We start from the raw sequence: 12,500 nt of genomic DNA, 5'->3' as shown, positions 1-12,500 counted from the left end.
CGATTTCAGAGTCGCATGTCAAAAACCATTTTTGAAATGTGAGAAAAGATGTTACGTTGTTTATATCCTCTATGTTTGGGTTTACTGTATGTCTTCACTCCTGACTGCAATGCTTTTGCACGCTTCCCGTCAGCTGATTGTCACTGTCGCTCCACGAAGCTGTGTTTCAACACCGACAGAATTACCACATGATGATAAAAAAAAAAAAAGTTTCCTGATAAACAAATGAGGCAGACTGCCTTTTTTTTTTCACTTTGGTGGATTATTATCTAAAGGAAGTTAGACTTTCGTGTTGAAATAGTCTCATTTCAGTTGCTGCCTGAAAAGCGGAACCCGATCTAAAAACAGATGTTGTTCTTTAGAAAAGGAAATGGTCAGCAGAGTGATGTGAAGTGTACATATACGAGTAGTTAAAAGGCTCCATCTTGATGATTTAGAGCAGGGGTGTCAAACTCAGCTTCCCTAAGGGCCACACTAGAAAATGAGAATCACATCAAGGGCCAGACATAGAGTGTACTGCTTTTACGTCATGGGAAAAGTCAAATATCTTTGACTGTATTACTGCATGCGTCATATAGGCTTCTCACTTACAGTTTGGTCGACAAAAATGTCGAAGAAAATGCCAAAAATGTTGAAAAGAAAACGTGAAAAGTGACAAAAAGTAGGTGAGCCAAAATGTATTGTGAACCTAAATGTATATAGGGGCCGGATCAAAATTAGCAAGGGGCCGGATTTGGGCCGCGGGCCTTGAGTTTGACACGTGTGATTTAGAGGTTTTGACCACAGCTATAAAAGCTCCTTTTTCCATCAAAATTAATGTATATATCAGGTTTTTAAGACCTTTTTAAAATCTGCTCAAAATAGCCGATAGACTCCGTTCCCATTGCCAGTAGACGAGTACAGTACGCCGGTCTGTTTTTTTTTTTTTCTGGCGTGACACATTCGGCGCCACGAAACCGCCGCAGCGCTGCGGAGGAAGGTCTGGCAACGCGAGACTAATGAACGTCTTACCCGAGCACAATGAGCTCTCCATATTTGACTGGTCCTTTGGTGGAAGCAGGGGAGGTGGAGATGTTTTCCTGATCGAGTGAAAACATCTGTGCAGCCTTCGGGGCAAGGTGGGGAGGAGGAGGAGGAGGAGGAGGAGGAGGAGGAGGAGGAGGAGGAGGAGGGGAGGAAGGGTGAGGTCTCTCCCACTGTCACCCTCAGAGCGTCGCCATCAGCGCAGGTACGCACATCACCTGCAAACACAATCACAAGAAGTATTTTAAGTAGGGCTGTCAGTGTTAACGTGTTAATCGCGATGCGATTAAGGGCCGCCGCGATGCGATTAATTTCTTTTTTAAATCACATTAATCGCAGAAATTCAGAGAAATTAAAAGAAATTAATCGTTTGACAGCCCTATTTAGGAGTTACTAAACACTATATTGACTCTAGTAAGGATAGGGATTTGTAGTTTTTTAGTTAGGTACTTGGAGGAATTGTGCAATAATGACAGATTCACACATTTTTCTTTTGTTTACAGTAAATAAATAATTACAAATCTTAAAATCAAGTTCATAAAGTAACTTTCTTTGTATTCATTTGATTCCCAATCAATCAATCAATTACCACTGGTAAAAATTGTTAATATGTACTTAAAAACTGTTCTAAAATGCTAAATAATAGAATTTTAATCATGTGATAAAATATGCGATTAATCACAATTAACTGTAGAAATTCAGCGATTAATCGCGATTAAAAAAGTAATCGTTTGACAGCCCTAATTTTAAGATAAATACGTTTTTAGAGCTGCGACGATCAGTCGAACGACGCCAAGGACTTTGATAATCGATGAATCAAGGGATTTAAAATGCAAAAATAGCAGAAAATGCCGCTTTCGGCTTCTCAAATATGGAGATTTTCCTGCTCTTTTCTGTTTTATATCTTAATAAACTGATACCTTTGGGTTTTAGACTGAAAAACAAGACATTTAAAGACATCAACTTGGACTCTGAAAGGATTAATGAAGAATATAACCAGCAGTAGAAGTTTTACTTTTCTGAGAAAGCGTCCCTTTGGATATTTAATTTACAATTTAAAAAAGAAAAAAGCCTCTTTAGACATTTACACAAACACACACACACACAAAGGCTTCAACACAACAGCATTCATTCCTACAATACGCCCACACTGTCTTTGTACTGGGAGCTGTGGGGGAGACACAATGTCTGAATTCACTCCAGCACAGAGCAGGGTTGTTAGGTGTGCGTCCGTGACGGGGGTGACTCACTAACTGATGTCCTTTGTATCGTGGAGGGGGAAAAAAAAACAAGCCGCGTGTCAAAAGGACCGAAGAGGACACAACGTCACCGTAAAAACCAAAAGTGGTCGTCGTGACGGATTTTGCACTGATGGGTTTGGTTTAATGAAGCAGAACAAGTTCAGGAGCTTGTTGAAAAGAGAGGAGAGGCTCATAACTAGGGCTGAAAAGATGACTCGATAAGTTAAAGGTACACTGTGTAGTGTTTGAAGTATTTTATCAGCTAAAATCAATGTCTTCATTCATAAATATGTCCTCATTGGTGTAAAATGACCTCTGCCAATGATCTGACTTATCCTCCTAAGCGCAGAATTTCTTATCTGTATTTACATCGGACGGGCGAGTCCAAGGAGGCTTCTGTGTCGTTCCACCATGTTGAAAAACTATAATGGCTGAGAGGGACATAGAGCACTAACCTACCTGTCTAGTTTCCGTTCAGAGCCAGCGTCACGTGACTGAAACCAGCTGAGACGGAGAAGGAGATCAGTGAGAGGCGCTTGTCACCGCCCCGGCAAATGTGAAAGCCTGCAACTGCCCTTTAGTCCATAATGGAGGATCAGACTTATCATACTGAGCCACAGGAGAAGGAATCCTCGTTGCTAAAAAAAAGCAAAAATTTGGAAGACATGTTGTCGTAGCTTCTTGGTCCATAACGGCTACCGTAGTTGCAACGCGCATTTGAAAAAGCGAGGCGCTAGAGAGCACTATTCGTCTGAATGCAAAATACAATTTCACCGCTAGATGGGAAAAATTCCTACACAGTGTACCTCTAACTATTAAATTAATCGCCAACTATTTTGATAATTGAAGTGATTAATCGGTTTGAGTCATTTTTTATGAACAAAACAGTCAAACTTCTCTGATGTCCGCTTGTTAAATGTGAATATTGTTCTAGTTTCTTCTCTCCTCTGGGACAGGAAACTGAATATCTTTGAGTTTTTTTTGGGAAACACTGAGCCACATTTTTCACCATTTTCTGACATTTTAGAGACCAAACAACTAGTGCAGTAGTTCTCAAGCTTTTTTCAATAATGTTCCCCCTTTTGAACAGTAGTTTTAAGCCATGTACCCCCTAACCAGCACAAATAATTTTTGGTATAAAAACAAAGTCTCTATAAAGAGGAAGAATACAGCGATGTCAGCGATAGATTTACTAAACTACAGCCTTGGACCTGGAAAACATTTAGATGCTGATGACAAATAGGAGACAAAATCTTGGAAAAAGACGGGAGAGAGAAGGAAGGAAGGCAAGAATAGGTCGAAAATAGTAACAAAAAATTCAAATAAGCGACAAACTTCAAAAACAGAGACAAAAACTTGAAAAAAGCGACAAACTTGGAGAGAAAAAAAAAGACAGTAGAAGTAACTACAGCCTTGGAACTGGAGCTAAAACAGAGACCTGAACACAGGGTGAAAACTGTGCAATATGTCATCTCTACTCATCTGTGTTTATATACTGTCTGTTTATATAAGGGTGTTTATTGTGTAAATACGTCTGTTTTTATTACTATTATTATTATTGTAACTAATTCATTTTTTTCTATTTCTTATACGTTATGTATATTTTTTCTCCTATGTCTACTTAATGTGTATTTGTGTACATTTTTTTCTGTTGAGCTGCTGTAGCACAGGAATTTCCCCAGTGTGGGATTAATAAAGTCTATCTTATCTTATCTTACATTACATTAATATTTACCTGAAATCGAGATCCCCTCGGCTAAAACCAGTTTGAGTAAACGCCACCTATTTAACAAGTTAACTTGTGAAGTAACCATTTTGTTTGATAATTAACATTCCTGCCAAAGATTTCACGCCAATCCACTGATCTACAGTCAGCTGTAACACATAGAGAAATGCATTTAATATGTGTGTTAGAAGTCAAAGATATGCGTAAATGTGTTTTAACGAGAAACACTGAACGTAAACATAAACTCTGTTTGTTTTGAGAACGCAGAGCGGCTTTATTGAGTGAGACTGTTCAGGTCATCGGCTCGCAGCTAAAGTGATCATAAGATGGATTACGTCAGGATGTGGCAACTGTAAATAAACTGCATGTATGGGGGGAAAACCCTGCAGCCCTGTTGGAAACCTGTTGGGTTCAGTTGGTGAAAGACATCAGTGTTGGGGAGTAAAGGAGTACATGTACCGGCGTTACGTATTCAGAGTACAAATTATGAGTACCGTATTTTCCGGACTATAAGTCGCACTTTTTTTCATAGTTTGGCTGGTCCTGCAACTTATAGTCAGGTGCGACTTATATATCAAAATATATATAATTTAACATGTTTTTAAATGTTAATTCATACTGAAAGTACGGAGTTACGTCTCCACTAGGGGTGGAACGGTACACAGAAGTCACGGTTCGGTTCATACCTCGGTTCAGACATCACGGTTCGGTTCGGTACAATGGAGGGAAAAGCAAAACAAAAATGCAGAAGGCAATTTTTTTTTTTATTGTGCATGTCTCAGGCTGTACCACCTAGTGTCATCCAGTCTGTCCCCTGAGCTAGCTGTCTCAGGCTGTACCACCTAGTGTCCTACAGTCTGTCCCCTGAGCTAGCTGTCTCAGGCTGTACCACCTAGTGTCCTACAGTCTGTCCCCTGAGCTAGCTGCAACAGCCTGAAGGTTATAAAGTAAGATGTAAACAATAAGTAGGCTACCCCACATCATCTCCAGACAAAAGGTTGAAATAAGACAATCAGCTAGTAGTGTGATATGGGAGACAAGCGCTGCTCTCATATGTGAATGCACAGAGCAGGGGTGTTAAAAGAGCAGCTTCGGTTACACACAGAGCAGTTGGCGAATTGTGGCGTTAGCATCACACGCTAACAGCGGAGTTAGCAGCAAACAGTGAAGGTAACGGCGGAGCTAACAGCTAACGGCGGAGCTAAAAGCGGAGCTAACAGCGGAGCAAATAGCAAACAGCGAAGCTAACGGCGGAGCTAACAGCTAACGGCGGAGCTAACAGTGGAGCAAACAGCAAACAGCGAAGCTAACGGCGGAGCTAACAGCTAACGGCGGAGCTAACAGTGGAGCAAACAGCGAAGCTAACGGCGGAGCTAACAGCTAACGGTGGAGCTAAAAGCGGAGCTAACAGCGCAGCAAACAGCGAAGCAAATGGGCCTGGAAGCCATTTGTGGTCGAGGCAAGAAGGGATCCAGCTACAGTACATCCGTGTTTGGTTGTATATGGAAGGGACCAGTTTGATTCGTGTGGACCAGAGTGATGGAGAAAGACACGGCTCTGGTGTGGACTCACACTGGACCGACTAAGGCGGTGCTACAGATTAGGTGTCCCTGAGAAACGTGTATGTAACAGTAGTTCCACATTACATTAATTCATTTGCACACAAGTTTTATTTATTTTTATACCGTGTATTCTCCGTGTAAATTCATGTACCGAACCGAGACGCCCGTACCGTTTCGGTTCAATATGAATACATGTATTGTTCCACCCCTAGTCTCCACGCCCTGGTAGTTGTTCTGTCTGCTATTGAATAGTTGAATAACTGTTAATGTGTTACGTTAACATACCGGACACCTATTCAGCCTGTTGTTCTGTGTGCTATTGTGTAGTTTGCCTTTCCAGGTTAAATGTCTGTTCTTGGTCTTGGATTTTGTGAAATAAATTTCTAAATAAATGCCACTTATAGTCCAGTGTGACTTATATATGTTTTTTTCCTCTTCATGACGCATTTTTTGACTGATGCAACTTATACTCCGGAGCGACTTATAGTCCGGAAAATACGGTAACTGTATTCAACCGGCACCGTCAGACACCGCCTACCAAGAGCCTGGGTCTGTCCCAGGTTTCTTCCTAAAAGGGAGTTTTTCCTCGCCACTGTCACACTAAATGCTTGCTCTTGGGGGAATTACTGTAATTGTTGGGTCCTTGTAAATTATAGAGTGTGGTCTAGACCTACTCTATCTGTAAAGTGTCTTGAGATAACTCTTGTTATGATTTGATACTATAAATAAAACTGAATTATTCCGTTCCAGTTACAATTTAAATAGTTGGTATTTAGGATACAGTTACATTGTTGAAATCAATGGATTACATGACGATACTTCTCTGTTTCACGAGTTTATTCACTCTCTGAATAAATTAAGGCAACTCCATGCATTTCCCCAGAAGCCCCAATATGAAAACTAAAAAAATTAGCTATTTGCGTGATCAGTCACAATGGAGCCGGAACCGGCACAACAGAGCCAGGGCAGGAATGCGTTGCTATCTTGGAAATTCAAACAGCATTTCACATTAAAGAAAGAACAGGGAGAATGAAATATAACTGTGCAGTGCAACCTCTGCTTGCCAGCAACCGACCTCCTTTCAGCGTCCAAATTACTCCACCTCCAACCTGAAGAAGCGTCTTAAAGTAAGTTTTTTTTTTTTAAATTAGCCAAGGGTAGTCGTCTGCTGTAGTTTTACTGGTCACCTTGCTATTTTATAGGTAGCTATACTGCTTAGTTGACGAGCGACTTTACATTCTCCTACGTGCTGATTTACTAGCCCCAGAGCCAGAGAATGACTAGCCTCGTTTGACATGCTAGCTAACGTTAGCTAAAATTAGCTCGTGGTAGCTTAGACTGCGGTTAGATTTCTGTAGTATGCAGTTCGGGACTACAAATGCAAAAATCTATCTGCTTGTTTAGGTACACATTCAGCCAGCTGGAACAGAAGAACACACCAGAATAGGCCTGTTTAGTCAGAATAGGTCTGTTTAATCAGAATAGGCCTGTTTAGTAAGCTGGATGTGATGGCCGCATTCCTACACTTATAAAATGCAATTCAAATTGGAAGTAATCCTAGTATTCAGAATACGTGACTCAGATTGAGTAACGTAACGGAATACGTTACAAATTACATTTTTGGGCATGTATTCTGTATTCTGTAACGGAATACGTTTTGAAAGTATCCTTCCCAACACTGAGAGATATTTTGGGAAAAAAGAGCCTATCCACCCCCCCCCCTCCCCTCCATCAGCTAATTTCAGTGGCCATGAATACAGTCAGTGAACTGCCGGAGGACAGAGACCCATTCACCGCCCGTAACTGGACACAAGATAAAGAGAACGACTTCTAAAGTGACTTCACTCCTTCGCCAAACAACCGCTCTTTTGTGCGTCTCTTTCCTCTCGTGACGGAGACGCTCAATGCTGATTTCATCCCTCACTCGTGACTCAGATCTCCCGGTGTCTAGTCAACACAAAGCTGCAGAATGTCGAGAAGCTTAAAGACCCTGACACACCAACCTGACCCGCCGACCGTCTGCAGAAAAGCCAGTCGGACTGATCATTCGGCTCCCGACGGTCCAAAAAGTGCCTCGGAACACACAGAAGCGACGCCGACTTAAGCGTACGTTCTGCGCGTGCGCGAGACGTAATATGTCTCCATAACAGCAGGCGCCGCTAATCTGTATTGCCGCCCCCAAAAAAAATAAAAACCGGAAATGACGAACGCGTCACGTGGGTCTGGCTTCTCCCGAATTTCAAAGACGACCAAAAATGGCGGCTCGTTCGGAATACGACCTCGTATTTTACGGAAACGTGTTTCTGAAAACATTTTAAGCGAGAAATAGGCCGTGCAGTTGCTGAATCTGTCTGTTTTTTTGATCGACAAAAGTCAGTTTAAAAGATTTTCGTCAGATTTTGAGAGGCGTTCGTCACGCGCATCCCGCTCGTCGTTTCCGGTTAACTGTTGTAACATAAGTGCACTGATTCGCTAGTCAATGGCTAGCACTCAACCAATCAGATTGGTCATTGAGTCCGACTGCCCACTGGCCAATTCAACAAGACAAATCGGCCAAAATAAAGGCCGACGGCTCCTCCTCCGACTGATGACCGAACAGACTTGAGTCACTGACCTCGCCAGACTGTCCGACGGCCGATAATCGGGTCAGTGTGTCGGCGCCTTTACACAACCTATCTTTGGCTACAGTTTTGCCAGCAACACCATGGGGGCGAGTAAATCTTGACGTCATTCAAGTTAGTTCAAGTTATTTGTTTACTGTAGTATTGAGCTGCAGAGATTAAGCCTTACAGAGACTATCTGTAGGGCTGGGTACCAAATTCAATCCGTTTTAGGCACCGACCAAATTGCCTCTTAAGTAGCTTTGTCATTCAATATCCAATTTCAATACCTAAGTAGTAAATCTCATCAGCGTCATTGAGCCAATCAGCACGCAGCATGCTTCTACCAAGATCAGCAGGCTGCCCGGCCGCACTCAGATACAGTATTAGGGGACCACTAAGGTCTATATAAAGAGACTTCAGATACAGTATTAGAGGACCACTAAGGCCTATATAAAGAGACTTCAGATACAGTATTAGGGGACCACTAAGGTCTATATAAAGAGACTTCAGATACAGTATTAGGGGACCACTAAGGTCTATATAAAGAGACTTCAGATACAGTATTAGGGGACCACTAAGGCCTATATAAAGAGACTTCAGATACAGTATTAGGGGACCACTAAGGTCTATATAAAGAGACTTCAGATACAGTATTAGGGGACCACTAAGGTCTATATAAAGAGACTTCAGATACAGTATTAGGGGACCACTAAGGCCTATATAAAGAGACTTCAGATACAGTATTAGGGGACCACTAAGGTCTATATAAAGAGACTTCAGATACAGTATTAGGGGACCACTAAGGTCTATATAAAGAGACTTCAGATACAGTATTAGGGGACCACTAAGGCCTATATAAAGAGACTTCAGATACAGTATTAGGGGACCACTAAGACCTATATAAAGAGACTTCACAGCTGCATAACATCAGAAGGATACGTCCCCTTCTAACGCAGAAGGCGGCTCAGGTTCTGGTTCAGGCTCTAGTCATCTCACGTCTAGACTACTGCAACTCCCTCCTGATTGGCCTGCCTGCATGTGCCATCCAACCCCTGCAGCTCATTCAGAATGCAGCGGCTCGACTTGTCTTCAACCTCCCAAGTTCTCTCACACTACACCTCTCCTCCGCTCTCTTCACTGGTTACCAATTGCGGCCTGCATCCGCTTCAAGACACTAGTACTTACGTACAGGGCCACGAATGGATCAGCACCCGCTTACATCCAGGACATGGTCAAACCATATACCCCAACCCGCCCACTTCGTTCTGCATCAGCCAAACTGCTGGCTGCTCCCTCACAGCGAGGGAGAACTAATCACTCAACGAAATCCCGACTGTTCACTGTCCTGGCTCCCAAATGGTGGAACGAGCTCCCCATCGGTATCAGGATGGCCGAAAGCCTACACATCTTCCGCCGAAGGCTAAAAACGCATCTCTTCCGACTACACCTCGGATAAAAAAAAAAATTAAAAAAAATCTTGAACTTGCACTTTCGAACCTGCACTTTCATTTGTCTCTTTGTAGCTTTGCCTATTTAAAGTTACTGTATTTGCACTTACTACTTGTGGTCTGGAGTTTGAACCTTCACAGTTGAAAGCACTTAATTGTAAGTCGCTTTGGATAAAAGCGTCAGCTAAATGACATGTAATGTAATGTAATGTAACTTCAGATACAGTATTAGGGGACCACTAAGGTCTATATAAAGAGACTTCAGATACAGTATTAGGGGACCACTAAGGTCTATATAAAGAGACTTCAGATACAGTATTAGGGGACCACTAAGGCCTATATAAAGAGACTTCAGATACAGTATTAGGGGACCACTAAGGTCTATATAAAGAGACTTCAGATACAGTATTAGGGGACCACTAAGGTCTATATAAAGAGACTTCAGATACAGTATTAGGGGACCACTAAGGTCTATATAAAGAGACTTCAGATACAGTATTAGGGGACCACTAAGGCCTATATAAAGAGACTTCAGATACAGTATTAGGGGACCACTAAGGCCTATATAAAAGCATCCAAAGAGCACCACGTCATGGGACCTTTCAGGAACAGTGTGAAATACCCTATATAACCATTCTATCACCCCTTTAAGTAATAAATGGAAAGCATCTTACCAAGTACAGACTTCCAAATAGAGGCCGACTGTTTGTTTCCAGAACCTGACAGACGCAGAGCGGCGGTGAATTATTTATCCAGGGAGGCAACAAACCCAACACAACAGGTCTCACTAACATCACCTGAGGCAAACTAAGCGGGTTGACTCAGGTTTTCCGATATCACAAAGCAGTAGGTCACCATGGTAACCTGTGCTGTGCAGGTTAACTTCAGAGGATAAGATCGAAATCTGCCATCAGCACGACTGCTGACCAATCAGAGCTCTGGAAGCACATTCCTACAGGACCCCGACCAGGACTGGGGGTCAAACTCAACTTCACTAAGGCACAGACATGTAGAGTATGCTGACATGCTTGTATTTAGGAGAAAAAGTCACGTATTTGTGACTGTATTATTGAATGTCTCAGTTATATTTCTCACTTACAGTTTGGGCCTCATAAAGCAGCAAAACAGGGTTCATACCCATTTTAACCAATACTTTTCGGCAAATTTCCATGACTATGTATTCCTGAAAATGTCAGTCGACATTATACAATAAGAACAGGGCTCCAGACTCCAGACATTTTGCGACCAAAATTTGAGAGCGTGCGACTGAATATTACATCCAGTCGCACATGTGCGACCAGTAAATTTGCCCCCTTTTTTACACGTTAAACGCCGAAATTTCGGTACCTGAGAGCGCGTAAGCTCAAGCTTATCTGTCCTCTCTGAAAATTGACAGAGAGCGGAGCTCGGACACAAACGCACACACACGACGGTGCAAACTACGTCGGCTCTGCAGTTTTGTTGAAGTCACAATGAGTTGAGTGGAAATTAGTAGAAATGTGAATATTTGGTTAGCATGTTGATTTACGGTGTGTGCCCCTAAATTTTCTGGTTGTGCCACTAAAATGTTCAGTTGGGGGCCACTGTGCTCCTAGTGAAAAAAGGTAGTCTGGAGCCCTGCAGAACAGAAATCTGTGTTAAAGTTTACCCTCAGAGGTTTAACCATAAAATGAATGATAATTAATATGGTTCATAGTGGGAGTCGTAATATCGCGCCCCGAATATAACGGTGAGGTTAAGATGACGTGAAATACATTTATTAATCAAATATTATTATACTGTGTTAAGAAAAATTCCATGAATTTTCCAAAACTTTCTGGGTCTTTTAATGTTTCCAAAACCTTTCCAGGCCTGGAATTTGCATTTTACAAATTCCAAAACCTTTTCTGGTTTTTTCAAAACGTATGAACCCTGGAAAAAAAAAAAAAAATAAAAAAAAAAAAATAAAAAAAACGTGCCCAAAGCATAGAAGAATGTGCCAAATACGTCAAAAAAAGCAAGAAAAACGTCCAAAAAGCGCCAAAACCGTTGAAAAAAAAAGCCAGAAACACTGGAAAAAGTGACAGAATTGTCAAAAAAAAAAAAAAAAAAAAAAACAGAAACTTGGAAAAAGCACCAAATGTCGGGAAAAGCGGCAAAAACATAGAAAAAAAGCGCCAAATACGTCAAAAAAAGCAAGAAAAACGTCCAAAAAGCGCCAAAACCGTTGAAAAAAATGCCAAAAACACTGGAAAAAGTGACAGAATTGTCAAAAAAAAAAAAAAAAAAAAGACAAACTTTGGAAAAAGAACCAAATGTCGGGAAAAGTGGCAAAAACACTGAAGAAAGCGCAAGAGACGTCGAAAAAAGTGCCCAACGCATCGGAAAAGCGCCAAATATGTCGAGAAAAAAAGCACCCAAAACGTCCAAAAAGCTGCAAAAACTAGACGGGCTAAAATTTATTTTGAATCTAAACTGAAACGCGGGCCGGATTTAAATCTGCGAAGGGGCCGGGTTTTGGCCCCCGGGCCTTGAGTTTGACCCATTTGCGTTAAAGTGAGAAATCAGCAACAGATACTTTTACTAATTACTGTTCCAGACTTCAGGGCTTCAACTGGCGCTTATATAGTCGATTAATCCGTGGATTATTTTCTCGATTTATAGATAAGTTGATTGGTCTCTGAAACGTCGAGCCTGGATGCCAGCCGAACTTAGCCCCGCCCACAACATTTGAGGTCGGGAAGTTTCGGTCTGGACTTGATCTGTTGTGGAGCTAACTATGCTCCAACCAGAGCAGTTTGGACCAATCAAATTGTCAGGGCGGGCTTTATACGTTCTCCAATTTCTCCAAATCGAGGCACCAATCACAACCGTCGAGGCGGGCTTCATCAGTCCCTCCAGAAAAACGTGATTATGCG

General features: G+C 41.9%; 1 protein-coding gene across 1 annotated transcript in view; it reads right to left on the bottom strand.

The window, feature by feature from the left end:
* The window catches only part of LOC116052165 (E3 ubiquitin-protein ligase pellino homolog 1-like), a 43,019-nt gene that overhangs the window by 23,215 nt on the left and 7,304 nt on the right, over positions 1-12,500 (bottom strand). Inside the window, exon 2 of the mRNA XM_031302692.2 lies at positions 1,012-1,241. Coding sequence (XP_031158552.1) covers positions 1,012-1,097 — 86 coding nt within the window. The 5' untranslated portion in view covers positions 1,098-1,241. The remainder of the gene's footprint in view (positions 1-1,011; positions 1,242-12,500) is intronic.

The sequence above is a fragment of the Sander lucioperca genome, chromosome 4 (assembly GCF_008315115.2).
Source record: "Sander lucioperca isolate FBNREF2018 chromosome 4, SLUC_FBN_1.2, whole genome shotgun sequence".
Taxonomy (NCBI): Eukaryota; Metazoa; Chordata; class Actinopteri; order Perciformes; family Percidae; genus Sander; species Sander lucioperca.
Note: the sequence above shows the minus strand (reverse complement) of the source record. Positions and strands in the feature narration are given on the sequence as shown.